The sequence below is a fragment of the Heteronotia binoei genome, chromosome 3 (assembly GCF_032191835.1).
Source record: "Heteronotia binoei isolate CCM8104 ecotype False Entrance Well chromosome 3, APGP_CSIRO_Hbin_v1, whole genome shotgun sequence".
NCBI lineage: Eukaryota > Metazoa > Chordata > Lepidosauria > Squamata > Gekkonidae > Heteronotia > Heteronotia binoei.
In genome coordinates this window covers 12,564,268-12,585,431 of record NC_083225.1, presented here as the reverse complement: position 1 = coordinate 12,585,431, position 21,164 = coordinate 12,564,268, and the positions used below count along the sequence as shown (strand labels likewise).

Sequence of the window (21,164 nt, the reverse complement as noted above, 5' to 3'; positions counted from 1 at the left end):
CATTCAGAGGGACAGAAGGGATCCTGGGAAATGTAGACTCTTTTGTAACTCCTAGGCAGGCTTCTCTGGGGCCTGCGGGCCTCACTAGGCCCAGGATCATGACAGCTCTGTAGCTCCTCTGCATTTGGGAAAGAAGGAAGCAGTGAGCTGCTCACGGGCCTGATAGGAGCCCTCCAGGGGCCACACGTTTGACGCCCTGGTTTACACCATAAAGCACATCGCCTTCCGGGGTGGGGTCACTTTGGCTGGCATGTGTTTTCCTCTTCGAACCTATCTGAATAGTAGCTTTCCTCTTGGTACAAACGTGAGCTCTTTCAGTGATCGCATTTATTAAGGAATCTTTACCGAGAGCCTGGTCCGTACAAGTTGCAGATTGAACTTGGGTATCTAACTAGCCTTACTCTTTGTATCCCACCTAAACGTCTGAGGGAATTTAGAATTGCTGCTGCTTGTACTCTCCTACAGAATTAGGAATATGCAGGGCTTTTCCTGTAGCAGGAGCTCCTTTGCATATTAGGCCACACACCCCAGATGTAGCCAGTCCTCCTGGAGCTTATAGTGGGCCCAGTACTAACAGCCCTGTAAGCTCCAGAAGGATTGGCTACATCAGGGGTGTGTGGCCTAATATGCAAAGGAGTTCCTGCTACAAAAAAGGGCCAGGGGATATGTATGCATTCCCTACATGGTGGAGGCTGTGACTCAGTGATGGAACATTTGTCTGGGATGCAGAAGGTCTCCTGCCATTGCCCCTGCCATGTCCAGCTAAAAGGTTCAAGTCATAGATCAGGGGTGTTAAACATGACATCTGGGGGCTGAATCAGGCCCCCGGAGGGCTCCTATCAGGTCCCCAAGCAACTGGTTCCTTCTCCCTCTCTCTTGCTTCCTTCTGCATAACAGCTTGCTTTGCAAGGCTTGCTCAATCCCACAGGAGCTACAGAGCAAAGCCTCTATTGTTCTCCATTGTCTGAGGCTCCTCCCTTGGGGAGGAAAAGGGGAAAGGCAAAGCTTGTTCTTCCAGGCTCTCTCAATCGCACGGCAGAGCTACTGAGCCAAGTCTGTCTTCCTTCTGTTGGCTGAGGTTCCTCCTCCCAGACCCCTGTGGAAGGAAGAAAAGAGCTACAGGTTCCTTTGCCCTGTTCTTGGATCCCATGGGAGAAATACAAAGAAAGCACCTTTTAAGACCAACAAGCGCTAACGTTTTAACCATGTTTAAAGCTTTTTTGTTAAAAAAAAGTCTTTAATTGTGTTTGTCTGTGTCCTTTATAAGATGTATATTTCTGCTACTATCTTAAGCTTAAATAGCTATACACATTGCCTGGCCCGACACGACCCGGCACAACCTGACGTGGCCCAGCCCAACAAGGTCTTATTTATGTCAGATCTGGCCCTCAGAACAAACGAGTTTGACACTCCTGTCATAGATGATGTGAAAGACCTCAGCCTGAGACCCTGGAGAGCTCCTGCCAGTCTGAGTAGACAATGCTGGCCTCAGTGGACTAGTCTATACTGATTCAGCATTACGATAGCTTCAGGAGTTTGTACGGAACCGTTCTCAACAGGTGCAGGAAAGGACAGAATTTACTCTTGGAATTAACTTAGTCGAAGCCAGTCCTCGTCATCCGGAGCATTTTAGTTGTTCGGCTTAACAGAAATACGTTATCATTTGTTTTTCCCCTTGCCTGCAGACTAAGACGTTTGGTGGAGGCGGCGGCAGTTCTAGAAGCAACCTCAGCGTGAGCACCGGAGGGAACCGGAGCAGGGAAGTGTTCCAGAAGGAGAGGACGAAATCGGAGGGGAAAAACGAAGGTGTCTATCGAGAACTGGTAAGGTTCAGGATCTGAACATCGGCGTTAGGAATGTCAGGGGTCAGCAACCTTTTTGAGCCTGTGTGCACGTGTGGAATTCTGACATGGCACGGTGGGCGCAACAACAAAATGGCTGCCACAGTAGGCGGAGCCAGCCACAAAACGGTTTCATCGGCTTAACTTTAATAACAGTTTAGATCCTTGCACTGTGGCGGGAGGCGCAGCCAAAGCAACTTTAAAAAAAAAAAAAGAATCTGCATGCTAATCAAATCTCCAGTGACCAATCAGAAAGCTTGCTGGGCAAAAGCCCTACTTGGCCCCACCCACTTCCTGAAAACACTTGGGGTGTATCAGCAGAGGTGTCTCATCCAAATCACATGATGTCCTAGTCCTGTTCACCGCAAGGGCGGTAGTGAGCTCCCCCTCACTGGCTGTCTTTAAGCAGCTGCTGGACAAACACTTGGTGCTCTAGGATGATCCTGCCTTGAGCTGGGGGTTGGACCAGATGGGGGTGTCGAGCTCATTTGTTATGAGGGCCGGATCTGACATTAATGAGATCTTGTTGGGCCGCGCCAAGTCAAGTTGGGCCAGGCTATGTGTGTACCTATTTAAGAGTAGGTAGCAGAGATATAAACTTTGTAAAAGACACAGACAAATACACTTAAAGATTTTGCATCTCTCCCATGCGATCCAGGGAACTGGGCAAAGGAAGCTCTGGCTCCTTCCTTCCATCCTCAGGGAACCCAGAGGGGGAGGAGCCTCAGCCAATAGAAGGAGGAGAGGCATGGCTCAGAAACTGCAGGGGAGGAGCCTCAGGCAATGGGGAAAATAGAGGTTTTGCTCTGTGGCTCCTGTGCGATTGAGCAAGCCTGGCAAAACAAGCTGTGATGCAGGAGGGAGCAAGAGAGGGAGAAGGAAGCAAATGACAGCCAGTTGCTTGGGGGCCTGATAGGAGCTCTCCGGGGGCCTGATTTGACCCCCGGGCCATATGTTTGACACCCCTGGACTAGATGGCCCTTCCAGCCCTGTGATCCTGTGATTCAGTTCAAATCTCACCTCAACCAGGAACTTGAAATAGCACCTCCCCTTCAGCTTTGTAACTTGCCCAGATAGTTTGCCCATAAGGAGTAGGTAGTAGCAGGACAGGAGTAGGTAGTAGCAGACCTTGTAGTTCAGGGTTGTCAAACATGTGGCCTGGGGGCCGAATCAGGCCCCCGGAGGGCTCCTATCAGGCCCCCGAGCAACTGACTGTCATCTGCTTCCTTCTCCCTCTCTCTTGCTTCCTTCTGCATCTCAGCTTGCTTTGCCAGCCAGGCTTGCTCAGTCACACAGGAGCTACACAGCAAAGCCTCTGTTTTCTCCATTGGCTGAGGCTCCTCCTTTTGGGGAGGAAGGGGGGGAAGGCAGAGCTTGTTTTTCCAGGCTCTCTCAATCGCCCAGGGGAGCTACTGAGCCAAGCCTCTCTCCCTTCTGTTGGCTGAGGCTCCTCCCCTCCCCATCCCCGGGGAAGGAAAGAAAAATCCGCGGCTTCCTTTTGCTCAATTCCCTGAATCCCATGGGAGAAATACAAAGAAAGCACATTTAAGACCAACGAGTGCTAACGTTTTAAGCATGTTTTAAGTTTTTTAAAAGTATATATTTAATTGTGTTTGTCTGTGTCCTTTATGAAGTTTATATCTCTGCTACCTACTCTGAAATAGGTTCACACATGGCCTGGCCCGGCATGGCCCAGCCCCAAGCAGGTCTCATTTATATCCGATCTGGCCCTCCTAACAAATGAGTTTGACACCCTTGTCTCTTCTTCAGCGGTAAACAAAATAGCAGGGAGCGTTTCATGGAACAAAATGGTGCTACAGAAAGTGATAGCAGCCAATCGGCTTCTTGCTCCTGTCATACTAAGGTATGAGTTAGTCATTCAGAAGCTCTGTGCGCAGATGCAGCGGGGGGGGGGGGGGGGAATGCCGAGCAATTTGCAGTAGGTATGAATGAGCTCAGTTCGGGAATATTGGTGAATGAGTCCTTGGGAGAGCAGTCGTTTTAGAACAAGGGGGCTTTTGGGAACAGGGAGAGAGGCAGCGTAACGTTTTAGCTTCTGAGTCTTGCGATCAGAAAGAATTAGCAGTCAGTAGAATGCACATATATCTGAAAAGTAGATCTTTTAGCAGGTGAACTGTCAAGCTCCGATAGTCCAAATAACGATATCCTTTGTTTATTGCAAATAGACTCATTTTTTTAGACCTGGAGATGCTTACAGAACACGTCTGTGAAAGAACTAGCTAACCAACCAACACACAGAGCTATATAATACGGTCACAACCGTGGGGGTTTTTCCGAACCCAAGGGTCATAGTTTAGGAAAGCAAAACTACGAAGAGGAGTTGTCAGTACATATCAAAGAGATAAGAGGCCTTGAAACCATTGGAGCATTTCTTCCCACGCATCATTCCCGTTCTGGGTAGTAACAGCTGTTCTGTAGTAAATGCCAGAGATCAACCGGGCTCTTCTGCCAGGTACCTAATTCCTGAAGGGAAGAAATATATAGGAGCTTGACATGAACATGCCAGTATGTAATCCAGGGGCCCTGATGTCTCTCATATTCATAATCTCCTCCGTTGCTTTCAATACACAGCAGTTATTTTGGTCATGTTCTGGTTTAGCCTGCTGGAGATTCATCTCTCTCCCCCCTCTCAAAGTCAACGTTTTCAGCACTTGGTAATTTCTGCAGGATTTCATAATGGATATTATGTTCTGGGGCTACGCTGAGGGATGAATATCATGGCATACCTAACAGAAGCAGCCAAAAAGTGTGTGTGTGTGTGTGAGGGGGGAAGAGATTATACGTAACCAGCGCCAGAGGCAACATCAGGGGAAGGCCTCAGCCTCTCTGTCTCTGTGGTTGGCCCTCCAGAGGAACTGGCAGGGCTTTTTCTGTAGCAGGAACTCCTTTGTGTCAGGGGCTGGGTGCAAGTCCGAGTCTAGTCCGGGGTGAAGCCAAAAGTTCCAACGGAAGCCGACTCACAAAGCCAAGTCAGGGAGCGGAAAGCGAGGTCGTCTAGAGCCAGGAGTCAGGATACAGAAGAGTCTGCGTGAGAGTGCAGGGGCTGAGGTGGACATGTGTCATGCCAAAATGCCTTGTTGCTTCCGCGGAGGCCTCAGCCCCAAGAAGGGGCTAAACGGGCCTCCGGTGGTGCTCCAGTTAACAGCGGGGAAGCTCCTGCCAAGACTCAGAGCTTCCCCTTAGGTGTGCCTCCCTCCACCGGGCTGCTAAGTCGCAACATAGCCGTTCCCTTAATCATGCTACTCACAGAGGTGAGTCAGGTGGAGAGCCAGTTTGGTGTGAAGTGTACGGACTCTTCTCTGGGAGTAGCAGGTTTGATTCCCCACCCCTCCACTTGCAGCTGCTGGAATGGCCTTGGCTCAGCCATAGCCCTGGCAGAGGTTGTCCTTGAAAGTGCAGCTGCTGTCAGAGCCCTCTCCAGCCCCACCCACCTCACAGGGTGTCTGTTGTGGGGGAGGAAGGTAAAGGAGATTGTGAGCCACTCTGAGACTCTGTCCTTGAAAGGGCAGCTGCTCTGAGAGCTCTCTCAGCCTCACCCACTTCACAGGGTGTCTGTTGTGGGGGAGGAAGGGAAAGGAGATTGTGAGCTGCTCTGAGACTCTGTCCTTGAAAGGGCAGCTGCTGTGAGATCCCTCTCCAGCCCCACCCACCTCACAGGGTGTCTGTTGTGGGGTAGGAAGGGAAAGGAGATTGTGAGCCACTCTGAGACTCTGTCCTTGAAAGGGCAGCTGCTGTGAGAGCTCTCTCAGCCCCACCCACTTCACAGGGTGTCTGTTGTGGGGGAGGAAGGGAAAGGAGATTGTGAGCTGCTCTGAGTGGAGGGTGGAATATAAATCCAGTGTCGTCTTATTATTATTACAGGGCCTACTGTAAGCTCTTGGGAGGATTGGCTACATCGGCGGGGTGTGGCCTCATACGCAAAGGAGTTCCTGCTACAAAAAAACCCCTGGCTACTGGAATGGTGGACTAGTGGTCAGATCCAGCAGGGCTCTTATGATGTTTTTATCCTTTTGCCAGCACAAATTATGCCACTTTCTTTTCTGGCCTGCAGTGGGAGACACACACCTCCATCTGCCTCGGCATTTCCTGTTTCACCCACCCATGATCTTGCAGTAGGGAGGAGGGGAAGCAGAGCACAATGGGTTGAATGGGCCACATCCCACCCCCCACCCCACCCCTGGCCCCCTAGCACTGGTTGTTTGCACTAGCAGTAAAAAAGACATGAATTGGCTAGGTTAGAGTCTAGTAGCATCTTGGGGAGGGAAAAACGGGGGGTCTAAGCTTAGAGAGCCCCGTGGCACAAAGTGGTAAAGCTGCAGTACTGCAGTCGGAGCCCTCTGCTCATGACCTGAGTTCAATCCCAGCAGAAGTTGGTTCAGGTAGCCGGCTCCAGGTTGACTCAGCCTTCCATCCTTCCGAGGTCGGTCAAATGAGTCCCCAGTTTGTTGGGGGAAAGTGTAGATGACTGGGGAAGGCAATGGCAAACCACCCCGTAAAAAGTCTGCCGTGGAAACGTTGTGAAAGCAACGTCGCCTCAGAGTCGGAAACGACTGGTGCTTGCACAGGGGACTACCTTTACCTACCTTTTAAAGCTTAGGTTGGCCTTTGGAGTGTAACCACACGTTCGGGCTGTTTTTATGAGTGGTGTGAGAACAGCCACATATTTTGATGGTTTCATATTTTAATGTTAGTATTTTATATTTCTAATTTGGTTTTATGTCATTTTTACGTTTTGTTTTAATGTTGCGAGTCGCTGCAATACCCTTTAGGTGAGCGGTGACTAAAAATCTAAAGAAAATAAATGAATGGAGTTCTGCTGTACCCTGGGTGGGAGGTGGTCTCAGTGGCACATAACGCTTTCGATTAGTGTTAGCTGCTAGGCCAGCTGCAGCTGGTCCTTGAAAAGTGCCGTTTGGCCGTGATATTCCATGCTGTGACGACCCCTATGAGCTCTTTTTTCCCCCCAGGACTTACCCGGAGTGGCCTTACCTTAATTAATTCAGGTTACTGTAATGCAGCTTCTGAAATCTATTTCTTTTAGAGCTCATTTGCCCTGTTTGGTGTAGTGGTGAAGTGTGCGGACTCTTATCTGGGAGAACCAGATTTGATTCCCCACTCCTCCACTTGCGCCTGCTGGAATGGCCTTGGGTCAGCCATAGCTCTCTTATCTGGGAGAACTGGGTTTGATTCCTCACTCCTCCACTTGCAGCTGCTGGAATGGGCTTGGGTCAGCCATAGCTCTCTTATCTGGGAGGTTTGATTCCCCACTCCTGCACTTGCAGCTGCAGGAATGGCCTTGGGTCAGCCAGAGCTCTCTTATCTGGGAGAACTGGGTTTGATTCCCCACTCCTCCACTTGCAGCTGCTGGAATGGCCTTCGGTCAGCCGTAGTTCTCTTATCTGGGAGAACCGGGTTTGATTCCCTGCTCCTCACCTTGCAGCTGCTGGAATGGCCTTGGGTCAGCCGTAGCTCTCTTATCTGGGAGAACCGGGTTTGATTCCCCACTCCTCCACTTGCAGCTGCTGGAATGGCCTTGGGTCAGCCGTAGCTCTCTTGTCTGGGAGAACTGGGTTTGATTCCCTGCTCCTCCACTTGCAGCTGCTGGAATGGCCTTGGGTCAGCCATAGCTCTTGCAGAGGTTGTCCTTAAAAGGGCAGCTGCTGTGAGAGCTCTCTCAGCCCCACCCACTTCACAGGGTGTCTGTTGGGGGGGCGGAGTTAAAGGAGATTGTGAGCCACTCTGAAACTCTGATTCAGAGAGAAGGGCGGGGTGTAAATCTGCAGTCTTCTGACCTGGATGGTGTAGATAAGCCTGCTCTCTTTGAACCTTCAGCGCTAAGCAGGGTCAACCCTGGCTAGTATTGGAAGGGCGACCTCCAAAGAATTCTAGGGCTGCTACGCAGAGGCAGGCAATGACAGCAACTCCCTCCACCGCTCAAAGTCTCTTGCCTTCAAAACGCCACAAGAGGTGGCCATATGTCAGCCGTGACCAATGTTCCCTCTAAGCTGCAGAGTCTTGTGAGCAAAAATTCTACTTTGTGAGCTACTGATATTAAACATACATGAGTGTGCTGTGGGATCATCTTTCCTGAGCTATGACAAAAATGTGTGAATCGGACGCTAAAAATCTGTGAGCCAGCTCCCGCTAACGCAGCTTAGAAGGAACGTTGGCTGCGACTTGGGGGGCAAAAACAACCACCGAAACAACATGTGGGTAGCTAGAACTAACATGGGAAGTGCCTGGCTTGGGTTACCTCCTTTACCCTCCCTGGCATACCTTGCCTAACTTGGAATGAGGCTTTCCCTAATGACAAGTACTTAGGAATTAGCTTTTCCATAATGACCAGGGCTTAGGCAAGCTAAGTTCCAGTCTCCAGAAGTTTCAGCTGCTTGGAGATAATGAAAAATTAATATCGAAAGTATATAAATTATTATTGAAATGGTCTACAGAAGAGGAAGTAGTAAAATCTCAAATGGTCAAATGGACAATCAATGTGAACAGAGAAATTCAAATGGACACCTGGGAGTACCTTTGGAAGAACTCGATGAAGATATCAACATGTCAGAATATCAAGGAGAACTGTTTTAAAATGATGTATGGGTGGTATATGACTCCGAAGAAGTTGGCAAAGATGAGTAAAAAGATGTCGGACAGATGTTGGAAATGTAAACATCACGAGGGTTCTTTTTTTCATATGTGGTGGACTTGTGAAAAAGCGAAAAAGTTTTGGTGGATGATACAACAAGAAATCTCTAAAATTCTGGGTTATGACTTTTAAGAAAGTTGCAGAGACTTTTCTGTTAGGATTACAAATAGAAAAATTTCCAAAAGAAGATAGGACTTTAATTTGGTATTTGCTCTCAGCTGCGAGGACATTGTATGCGCAGTTGTGGAAACAAGAAAAAATACCAGGGAAATGGGATTGGATTGTGAAAGTTTTATCGTGGAGTGAGATGGATAAATTAACAAGAACTTTGAGAGACTATGATTTGGAAGTGTTTAAAAAGGAGTGGAAGAAATTTAAAAGATACATAGAGTTAGAGTGGAACGTAAAAAGACATTGGACAATTTTTTAATACGAATGAGAAGAAAAAGATATTGAACTTTGGGTTAGGGATACCTCTATAATTGGACTTAAATATATAACTTTGGGGTAAGTCTAGTAACGGAGGGAGGGGGGATAGAAAACATCATATGGGTTAGAGATAGAAATGATATAATTAAACATTGTAACCATATGTTATTAATAAATTGTTAAAACACAGAAGTTTCAGCTGCGATCTGATCTTCTTGATGGTCCCATCTGATGCTGTACAACAAGCCTCCTGAAGTTGTGCCTGAAGCAAAACTCTCTCTTCTCTCTCTCTTGAAATACCTAAAATAGCTGCACGCTCTTTTTTCTGCATGGGCCGTGCTTACATTAGGCCGTGCTGGCTTGTGCATCGGTGCATGTCATGTTGGATACGTGCCGCAGGCAGATAACGCAGGCTCCAGTGTTTCCGACGAGGATGCCACTTCAGGTTCTGCCAGAGTTTGAAATCTGCTTCGCTGACTTTGAGTACAGCTTGAGCAGGGTGGGTTGCCTTCCAGTCTTAGGCCGGGGAAACCTACAGACAGAGCTTGGTTTCACTCCCGAGACTCATTGGCGACCGAGAGCACTACGTGCGTGACCCAGATGATTCTTCTGTAAGCGTCTGCAGCTGCCCAACCCCGTTGCGTACTTCTTTGTACGAAAAGATGTGTGCGTGTGGCGGAGCGATGTCTTTCAAGGGGGTCGATTTAACATTCATAGAACATTGATTTGGCTTATAATCCTGCCCTGTATTTAGAACAGGGGTGACCAAACTTGCTTAACGTAAGAGCCGTATAGAATGAGAGCAGGAAGCAGGAAAGGAAGGAAGGACAACACTGATACCGCCGACTTCCAATACCGATTACCGTCTCGACCGAGGAGGAAATCGGGCCGATATAGTTGGCATCTTTGGACACCAGGCTGTGTATTCTGGATGGTAACAGCTATTATGTAGTAAATACCAGAGATCAACCAGGCTCTTCTGCCGGGCACCTAATTCCCGAAGGGAAGAAATATATGGGAGCTTGACATGATGAAGAAGATATTGGATTTATACCCCACCCTCCACTCCGAAGAGTCTCAGAGCGGCTCACAATCTCCTTTACCTTCCCCCCCCCCCCCACAACAGACACCCTGTGAGGTAGATGAAGATCTTGGATTTATATCCCGCCCTCCACTCTGAAGAGTCTCAGAGCGGCTCACAATCTCCTTTCCCTTCCTCCCCCACAACAGACACCCTGTGAGGTAGATGAAGATATTGGATTTATATCCCGCCCTCCACTCCGAAGAGTCTCAGAGTGGCTCACAATCTCCTTTCCCTTCCTCCCCCACAACAGACACCCTGTGAGGTAGATGAAGATATTGGATTTATATCCCGCCCTCCACTCCGAAGAGTCTCAGAGCGGCTCACAATCTCCTTTCCCTTCCTCCCCCACAACAGACACCCTGTGAGGTGGGTGGGGCTGGAGAGGGCTCTCACAGCAGCTGCCCTTTCAAGGAGAACCTCTGCCAGAGCTATGGCTGACCCAAGGCCATTCCAGCAGCTGCAAGTGGAGGAGTGGGGAATCAAACCCGGTTCTCCCAGATAAGAGAGCTATGGCTGACCCAAGGCCATTCCAGCAGGTGCAGGTGGAGGAGTGGGGAATCAAACCTGGTTCTCCCAGATAAGAGTCTGCACACTTCACCACGACACCAAACAGGGCAAATGAGCTCTAAAAGAAATAGATTTCAGAAGCTCCATTACAGTAACTTGAATTAATTAAGGTAAGGCCACTCTGGGTAAGTCCTGGGGGGAAAAAACAGCTCATAGGGGTTGTCACAGCATGGAATATCATGGCCAAATGGCACTTTTCAAGGACCAGCTGCAGCTGACCTAGCAGCTAACACTAATCGAAAGCGTTAAATCCACAGAAATAAATAAATAAATAAATAAATAAATAAATAAAGGAAGTCCTAGGGTTTTAGGCCCTCTAGGTACGCTGGAACAATTAGCAATGGGTGTGTCAACCTTGATGAGAATAATTCTTTAGATCACCTTGTTGAGATGGATTGACTTCCAGATATCTCTCTGCCCGAGGCAATAAAATTTGTCTCGTGGAACATATCGGGGTGGAGGAATAAGGCTAATGATCATGACTTCATAGAGTATCTCGGATCCTTTGATATTGTTCTTTTACAGGACACTTGGGCTGGAACTCTTTTATTTCTTGAAGGATTTGAATCCTATTCCCTCCCAGCGTCCAGAGCCAGTAATGGAGGTCGCCCCGTGAAGGGTTAACTGCTCTTGTCTCCTCTAATTTTAATTTAAAATCTACTAGCCTTCAAGGAAAAGGAAAGGTCCCCTGGGCAAGCACCAGTCGTTTCCGACTTCGAGGTGACATTGCTTTCACAAGTTTTTCACGGCAGACTTTTTTTACGGGGTGGTTTGCCATTGCCTTCCCCAGGCATCTACGCTTTCCCCCCAGCAATCTGGGTTCTCATTTTACTGACCTCAGAAGGATGGAAGGCTGAGTCAACCTCGATCCGGCTACCTGAAAACCCAGCTTTTGCTGGGGATCGAACTCAGGTCGTGAGCAGAGCTTAGGATTGCAGTACTGCAACTTTAACGACTAGCTCAGACGACTAGCTCAGACAACTAGAGAGGCAGTGGAGACATACTCGGGACGAAGCAATGAGAACATCCTACAGAACATTTATGAAGTCTTATGAGATGGCAGTCAAGGCTGCAAAGAAGAATTACTTTGCAACCAAGATTGCATCTGCAAATTTGCGCCCGGCACAATTGTTTAGAATAATTGGAGACCTCATAACGTTGCCACAAGGCAAACCAAATATTAGAGAAGTGGAGATTGGCTGCGAGGCATTTGCGAAATATTTTGCAGATAAAATCTCATTGCTCCGCCAAGACCTGCCTACCACTTTGGAAAGAGTGAGTGAAATTGAGGCTCCGTGCCTGTCTTCGGGTTTGGTACTGGATCACTTCGACCCGCTCAACCTGGAGGAAGTAGATGGGATCCTCTCCGCTGCTCGCCCAACAACATGCGATTTAGACCCTTGCCCCTCTTGGCTGATTAAATCTTGCCAGAGGGAGCTTAGATGTCCTTTACGGGACATCATAAATAGATCCCTCGCAGAGGGGCATTTCCCAACGCCTCTGAAAGAGACGTTGGTTCGCCCTCTCTTAAAAAAATGTACAGCAGACCCGGCCGAATTGGCGAATTATCGACCGATGTCTAATTTACCATTTTTAGGTAAAATTATTGAGCGGGCAGTGGCGTTGCAGCTACAGAGGTTCCTAGATGACGCTTCCGTCCTTGACCCATGCCAGTCTGGTTTCTGACCGGGCCATGGGACGGAGACGGTGCTGGTCGCGTTGGTGGATGACTTCCAGCGGCAACTGGATCGTGGCGGCGTTGCGGTACTGATGTTATTAGACCTGTCGGCGGCATTTGACACAGTCGACCATCAGTTGCTAAGGCACCGCCTCGCCGACATTGGGGTTAGGGGGTTGGCCTTGCAATGGCTCTCCTCCTTCCTCTCAGGTCGGGGACAAAGGGTGGCTATTGGGGGGGAGCGATCCCAGAGACACACACTAGATTGTGGTGTGCCTCAGGGAGCAGTTCTCTCCCCAATGTTGTTCAACATTTATATGCGCCCCCTTGCCCAGATTGCCCGGAGGTTTGGGCTGGGCTGCCATCAATATGCAGATGACACCCAGCTCTATCTACTAATGGACGGCCGACCCGGCTCCGCCCCAGGGAACCTGGATCGAGCTTTACAGGCTGTTGCGACGTGGCTCAGATTGAGTGGGCTGAAGCTGAACCCAGCGAAGACAGAGGTCCTTTGTGTGGGTCGTGGCGCTCCAGGAGGGGAAATAGCTCTCCCAGCCTTCGACCGCGCACCATTGAAACCAGCGCGCCAGGTAAAGAGTCTGGGTGTTTTACTGGAGCCTTCATTATCAATGGAGGCCCAGATAGCAGCCACTGCCAAGTCAGCATTCTTCCACCTGAAGCGGGCAAGGCAGTTGGCCCCTTTCCTGGAGCATCGTGACCTCGCAACAGTGATACATGCAACGGTCACCTCAAGACTGGACTACTGTAATGCCCTCTACTTGGGGCTACCTTTGTGCCGGACCCGGAAGTTGCAGCTAGTGCAGAACACGGCGGCCAGGCTACTGTTAGGGCTCCCGAAATGGGAGCACATACGACCGGGGCTGCGCGGACTGCACTGGCTGCCAATTATACACCGAGTCCAGTACAAAGTGTTGGTTATTACCTTTAAAGCTTGTATGGCCGAGGACCAGCCTACCTGAGGGACCGTCTCTCCCCATATGAACCCCAGAGGGCACTGAGGTCAGTTGGAAAAAATAAAATGACTATCCCTTGGCCGAGAGAGGTCAAGCTCCAGAACACCAGAGCACGGGCCTTCTCAGCTGCAGCCCCTGCCTTGTGGAATCAGCTTCCGGAGGAGGTGCGGGCCCTGCGGAACCTTGATCAGTTCCGCAGGGCCTGCAAAACTGTCCTCTTCAAACAAGCATACACCAGCTGCTGAATTACTATGAATTAAGGACCCGCCAGCATGGTCCCGTTTCAAGGACCTACATTATCATGGAATTATTAAACTGGCAGACCAGCGTCAGAATGCCACCACTACTGCCAGATTAACTTAAATTAATTTAAATTATGTATTCTTAATTATTAACTGGTTTTTATAATGTTTAAATGCTTTTATTGTTAAACTCAACGTTTTTATTTATTATTGTACATGTATAAAAGGTTGTTAGCCGCCCTGAGCCACCTAGGCGGGGAGGGCGGGATACAAATAAAATTTATTATTGTATTATTATTATTAACACTCTGCGCCACGGGGCACTTACTAGCTTTCAGGACTGTCCTCCTATTGCCCAAGCTACACCGTTAAATTGTGGGAATCCTTCTTTACTATTACTGAATATCTACAATCCGCCCTCCTCCGACAGATCTGTTATGTCCACACATTGGAGTAGGCTGGCTGCTTACTTAGAACAACTTGAACAACAATTCCCCAATGCAGAAATAATTTTAACTGGAGATTTTAATGCAAGTGTTGGCAATGACATCTTGTCTTTTCTTAGTAATTTGGGATTTGATCAGGATGACCTTTTGCTTTTATTTATTCCTTCCACGAGATGCTCCAAGGATAAATTGTCAAACCCTGCAGGCTTGAATTTAGCACAGTTTTGCACCCAGTTTTACAAAATCTGGCTGAATGGTCTGACATATTTTGATAGGTCACATGAATTTACATATATTTCTCTCAGGGGCTTGTAGTGCTATTGATTATATTTTAATCTCCCTCTCCTTTATGCCTTATGTCTCTTGCTTTATAATCGGAGATCAGACATTTAGTGACCATTTATCCTGATATGTGTCTTCGGTACTAATGGGAATTTCACATCAGCTGTGACTCAGGATGTGGAATTTCTGCCGAAGATTTTTCCATCTCCAGACTTAGACCAAAAGATTCGAAAATGATTGAAATCAAACACCAGTTTGGGCTATAAATCTGCATTTATACATTCCCCCAATCCATTAGAGGCAATACGAATTTATGGGAATTTATTAAATTTCATTACTGAATCCTTAAAACAGGAATCGAGAAGGGTCACATCTAAACAAGTAGTAAAATCCCAAACTGCTTTATGGTTTGATGGAGAATGTAGGAACATAAAAGCTCAGTTACGCTCTATTTATTGTAAATTCCCCAATTTATTGTAAATTCCCCAATTTGCTTACCAGTGGAGTACCAGATACTTAAACACCACTTACACCAGGGGTGTCAAACATGCGGCCTGAGCGCCAAATCAGGCCCCCCTCCTATCGAGCCCCCGAGCAACTGGTCTTGTCTGCTTCCTTCTGCATCTCAACTTGCTTTGCAAGGCTTGCTCAATCGCACAGGAGCTACAGAGCAAAACCTCAATTTTCTCCATTGGTTTATTTATCAGATTTATATCCCACCCTCTCCTGACGTGTTGAGGCTCCTCCCACTCCTGGTCCCTTGGGGAGGGAGGGAAAGAGCCAGAGCTTCCTTTGCCCGGTTCCCTGGATCCCATGGGAGAGATACAAAGAAAGCACCTTTAAGACCAACAAGTGCTAATGTTTTAAGCATGTTTTAATTCAAAAAGAAAAATCTTTAGTCATGTTTGTGTCCTTTAGGTAGTGGAGATATAAACTTTTAAATCTTAAATAAGTACATACATGGCCCGGCCTGGCCCGACAAGGTCTCATTTATGTCAGTTCAGGCCCTCATAACAAATGAGTTTGACACCCTTGAGTTTACACCCTTGACTTATAAAGACTAAAAGGTTGACTTTTAGTAACAAACAATGGGAAGGAAGGAAGGAAATAGATGGGAGGAGGTAAAAAAAAAGCAACTTTAAATGTATTCCCCAAACTGCCAGCTGACTTGGTTTGAAGAAGTGATTTAAAGAGACAGATGCCTTCTCCAGGGCCGTGGGGGCTTCGAGAGCCACAAGATATGCATGAAAGAGCCACATGTGGCTCCAGCTTCCGCCGGGGATCGAACTCAGGTCGTGAGCAGAGCTTAGGACTGCAGTACTGCAGCTTTAACACTCTGCGCCACGGAGCTATTACTAGTCTTCAAGACTGTCCTCCTGTTGCCCAAACTACACCGTTAAATTGTGGGAATCCTTCTTTACCCCTGATTTAGTGGGTCAGGGTATGCCTGAAACTTGAAACTCCTTGCATTGGACAAGAGCGTGGAAGTGATCAGTCTCAGGCGCTTCGTGATTGCAAAAATATTGTGCCATGTTTTGTTTTGTTTTTTGTTTTAAATTGTGTATGGAGTCCCCCAGAAGCTTGACGTATGATCAAGACGAAGGTGGATTTTGGAATGGAATGAGGAACTCTGTCCTGCTGTTTCTGTAACGCATCATTCTGTATGTCCTCTGGAACATGATATTCCACAGGCATCCTGTGTGGGAAGGTTGAAGGAGCTGGGCAAGTTTAGCCTGGAAAGGAGGAGGCTGAGAGGTGATAGGATCACCATCTTCAAGTACCCGAAGGGCTGTCATCTAGAGAATGGGGTGGAATTGTTTTCTGTGGCCCCGGAAGGTGGGGAACCAATGGGTTGAAATTAAATCAGAAGAGTTTCCGGCTCAACATTAGGAAGAATTTCCTGACTGTGAGCGGTTCTTCAGTGGAACAGGCTTCCTCAGGTGGTGGTGGGCTCTCCTTCCTTGGAGGATAAATTTGTTGTTGTTGTTCAATCGTACAGTCGAGTCCGACTCTTTGCGATCCCATGGACAGAGTCACAGTGATCTTGGATCCCAGAACTATCCCCTTCTATTTGACATGGTGTGATGGGGCCGGATGCCATGATCTTAGTTATTTTGATGTTGAGTTTCAAGCCTACTTTTGTGCTTTTCACCCTCAACAAGAGGTTCTTTAGGTCCTCCTCACTTTCTGCCATTAGAGTAGTGTCATCTGCATATCTGAGGTTGTTGATGTTTTTCCCGGCAATCTTAATTCCTGCTTCTGCTTCATCCAGGCCAGCATTCCGCATGATGTACTCTGTATATGAATTAAATAAGCAGGGTGACAATATACATCCTTGTTGAACTCCTTTTCCTATTCTAAACCAATTAGTTGTTCCATATCCTGTTCTGACAGTTGCTTCTTGACCCTTATACAGGTTTCTCAGGAGACATGTGAGGTGGTCTGGTACTCCCATCTCCTAAAGGACTTGCCACAGTTTGTTGTGATCCACACAATCAAAGACTTTAGTATAGTCAGTGAAGCAGAAATAGATGTTTTTCTGATAATCCCATGCTTTCTTCATAATCCCTTGAACGTTGGCAATTTAATCTCTAGTTCCTCTACCTCTCCGAAACCCAGCTTGAATTTCTGGTAGTTCCCGATCTACATACTGCTGAAGCCTAGCTTGTAGGATCTTTAACATGACCTTGCTGGCATGTGAAATGAGTGCAATGGTGCGATAGTTTGAACATTCCTTGGCATTACCCTTCTTTGGGATTGGAATATAAACCGATCTTTTCCAGTCCTGTGGCCACTGTTGCATTTTCCAAATTTGTTGACAATGTGTGCATCACTTTAACAGCATCATCTTTTAGGACTTTGAATAGCTCAACTGGGATACCATCATCTTCGCTCACTTTGTTGTTAGTGATGCTTTCTAAAGCCCATTTGACTTCACTCTCCAGGATGTCTGGCTCAAGGTCTTCAATTTTACTGTCATGGTTGTCCAGGACATTGAGATCCTTCTTATATAATTCTTCTGTGTATTCTTGCCACCTCTTCCTGATCTCTTCTGCTTCTGCAAGGTGCCTACCATTTTTGTCCTTTATCATGGCCATCTTTGCACGAAACGTTCCCTTGATTTCTCCAATTTTCTTGAAGAGATCTCTTGTCCTTCCCATTTTGTTATTTTCCTCTATTGCTTTGCATTGTTCCTTCAGGAAGGCCTCCTTATCTCTCCTTGCTGTTCTCTGGAAATCTGCATTCAGTTGGGTGAATCTTTCCTTTTCACCTTTGCCTTTCGCTTTCCTTCTTTCCTCAGCTATTTATAAAGCCTCATCAGACAGCCACTTTGCTTTCTTGCATTTCTTTTTCTTTGGGATGGTGCTGATTGCTGCCTTCTATACAATGTCACGAACCTCCGTCCATAGTTCTTCAGGCACTCTATCAACTCCAGTTCCTTAAACCTATTTTTCACCTCCACTGTATATTCATAAGAGATGTGATCAAGGTCAGACTTGAATGGCCTAATGGCTTCCCCAGTTTTCTTCAGTTTAAGCCTGAATTTTGCGATGAGTAGCTCATGATCTGAGCCACAGTCAGCTCCAGGTCTTGGTTTTGCTGACTGTAAAGAGCTTCTGCATCTTTGACTGCAGAGTATATAATCAATCTGATTCCTGTGTTGCCCATCAGGTGATGTCCACGTGTAGAGTCGCCTTTTAGGGTGTTGGAAGAGGGTGTTTGCTATGACCAGCTTGTTCTCTTGGCAAAACTCTATTAGCCTTTGCCCGGCTTCATTTTGTTCTCCAAGGCCAAACTCGTCTGTTGTTCCAGTCACCTTTTGTCTTCCTACTTTGGCATTCCAGTCCCCTATGATGAGGAGGACATCTTTTTTGGTGTTAGTTCTAGAAGGTGTTGTAGATCTCCATAGAACTGGTCCACTTCAGCCTCTTCTGCATCAGTGGTTGGGGCATAGACTTGGATTACTGTGATGTTGAATGGTTTGCCTTGGATATGGACTGAGATCCTTCTGTCATTTTTGAGATTGTATCCCATTACTGCCTTCCTCACTCTCTTGTTAACTATAAAGGCCACACCATTTCTTTTATGGGACTCTTGGCCACAATAATAGATGTAGTGATCCTCTGAGTTAAATTCACCCATTCCCGTCCATTTTAATTCACTGATTCCCAAGATGTTGATGTTGAGTCTTGCCATCTCTTGTTTGACCACATCTAGCTTACCTTGATTCATAGATCTTACATTCCACATTCCGATGCAGTATTGTTCTTTGCAGCATCGGACTGTTCTTTCACCATCAGACACTTCCACAGCTGAGCGTCCTTTCGGCTTTGGCCCAGCCGCTTCACTCTTTCTGTGGTTACTTGAGTGCTCTTCCCCAGTAGCATATTGGGCACCTTCTGACCTGAGGGGCTCATCTTCCAGCGCCATATCTTTTAGCCTTTTGTTTCTGTTCATGGGGTTTTCTTGGCAAGGATACTGGAGTGGTTTGCCATTTCCTTCTCCAGGATAAATACCTCCCCCTAAATTGACAGGATCCTCATCGTTGTTAGACGGCCATCTAGCCTCTGTTTAAAAACCTCCAAGGAAGGAGATCCCACCACCTCCCGAGGAAGCCTGTTCCACTGAGGAACTGCTCTAACGTTCAGGAAGTTCTTCCTAATGTTGAGCCGGAAACTCTTTTGATTTAATTTCAGCCCATTGGTTCTGGTTCTACCTTCTGGGGCCACAGAAAACAATTCCACCCCATCCTCTATATGACAGCTGTTCAAGTACTTTAAAATGGTGATCGTATCACCTCTCAGCCTCCCTCCTCTCCAGGCTAAACATGCCCAGCTCCTTCAACCTTTCCTTATAGAACTTGGTCTCCAGACCCCTCACCATCTTCATCGCCCTCCTCTGGACCCGTTCCAGCTTGTCTGTATCTTTCTTAAAATGTGGTGCCCGAAACTGAACACAGTACTCCAGGTGAGGTCTTACCAGCACTGAGTAAAGCGATACCATCACTTCATGTGATTTGGACAGTTGGCTAGATAGTTGGCACAAGCCCCAAGCCAGCTGCTGGCCTCCTTGGGGACAATTTGGGGGGAGAGAGAAACACCGAAAGAGGCCTTGAATCTTTTGCCTTTGAGTCACCTCTCTTTGCATGTTCCGGTCACATGTCTGAAGCTGTTACTTTCATGAGAGTAACTCCTTGTTCAACAAGAGAGTCCTACTATCGGTGGTGAATTAAATCTAACTATTAAAGCTTAAATATTTGTTCACCTTCTAAAGCCAAACATACGCGTGGAGTTCACAGTACCCTCTGGCTGACTTCCGTTCGTGTCTTGCAGGTGGACGAAAAGGCTCTCAAACACATAACGGAAATGGGGTTCAGCAAGGAAGCCGCGAGGCAGGCGCTCATGGACAACGGCAACAACCTCGAAGCTTCGTTGAACTTCCTCCTGAACAGCAATAAGCAGATAAATGTTCAAGGGCCGCCCCTTCGAGGTACAACCGAGCATTGGAGCTTACCATTAAAGAGAATTCCGTGCGCCCTACCTCCTGGCGCCCTAGGCAACCACCTGGTTTGCCTAGAGGGTGAGCCAGCCCTGGTCGAGAAACTTCTTGGATAGCTGCTGCTGCTTAGAAATGTTAAATTTCCTGAAACATTGACGGCATGGAGGGGTGAATCCCCAGGGGGAGGGGGGACAGAAATTTTGGGGATTTCAGAGGTAGCCATGTTGGTTTGCGTCGGAACTGCTCAGTCCAAGTCCGCAAGATTTTCAGGGTGTTGAGCTTTCGAGAGTCAAATTTTTCTCCTTTAGCAATGGAAATACATGCAATTCTTACTGTTCCCCCCTAAACCAATGTTACCGCTTTAACAGCATAACATGCATCATTCCTGACTAACAGCATATAACATTGCAAATATCTGACGAGCTTATGAAATTTAAAAATTATAAATGCCTTAATTTTCCCCAAGGAGGAATTGTATTTGGCAGGAGGCTGCAAGCCGATACCCTCTGCGCTCCCTTAGCACAGGTACCTTAGTTCCAGCTTGATGCTATTTTCTTCCCTCTCGTTAGAGAGAGCTCGGTTTATTAGATCCAAATCTCATAAAATGAATACATTCTCAACGAAAAGTTCGAAGTTTTCCTCTGAGGCTTTGGTGCAGTATCTACCCCATCTGCGTCGCTGTGCGTTCCCGCTCAAAAAAAGCCGAAGAACTGTGAAGTTAAAACACAGGGAAGTGAGGCTCCCCCCAGCCACGGAAGATAGTTTCAGAAATTAGTCGTGTTGGTCTTTGGCACAGCAGCTAGATTTAAGTTCAGTAGACCTCAGAGGGCAACAAGATTTGGGGAGGCCTAAGCCGTTAAGCATCAGAAGCTTTGTATCTGATGAAGGGGGCTTTGCCTCTCGAAAGCTCATAACCCCAAACAAATCTTGTTGGCCTCTAAGGTGCAGCTGGACTCGAATCCGGCGGTCCCTCCCTTGGCTGCGCTTTGTGGATTTTGAGTCTGGCAGCCAGCCAGACGGGCAGTACAATCAAAGTCCGAGCCTTTTTCCAACAAGCTGCAGTTTCGAGTGCCGATTTCCAGCGCTTGGTCAAACAAACCAAGTTGACAGCTTAGTTTAGCACAGAGCAAATGGGTTCTGAATGCAACATAATCCCCTGAATTTATCTGAGAGAGTCCAAGCACTGTCTGCCCAGAGACCAGCTCAAGGGAGCTCGCAAAGTAAAAGCAGTACAGAGAAATCGTAACAGCACTGGTGATAGAGGATTTATATCCCGCCCTTCACTCCGAAGAATCTCAGAGCAGCTCACAATCTCCTTTCCCTTCCTCCCCCCCACAACAGACACCCTGTGAGGTAGATGAAGATATTGGATTTATATCCCGCCCTCCACTCCGAAGAGTCTCAGAGCGGCTCACAATCTCCTTTCCCTTCCTCCCCCACAACAGACACCCTGTG

General features: G+C 47.5%; 1 protein-coding gene across 1 annotated transcript in view; it reads left to right on the top strand.

Moving 5' to 3' along the window:
- The window catches only part of LOC132568073 (tudor domain-containing protein 3-like), a 47,665-nt gene that overhangs the window by 11,515 nt on the left and 14,986 nt on the right, over nt 1-21,164 (top strand). Inside the window, exons 5-6 of the mRNA XM_060233549.1 lie at nt 1,686-1,823; nt 19,544-19,700. Coding sequence (XP_060089532.1) covers nt 1,686-1,823; nt 19,544-19,700 — 295 coding nt within the window. The remainder of the gene's footprint in view (nt 1-1,685; nt 1,824-19,543; nt 19,701-21,164) is intronic.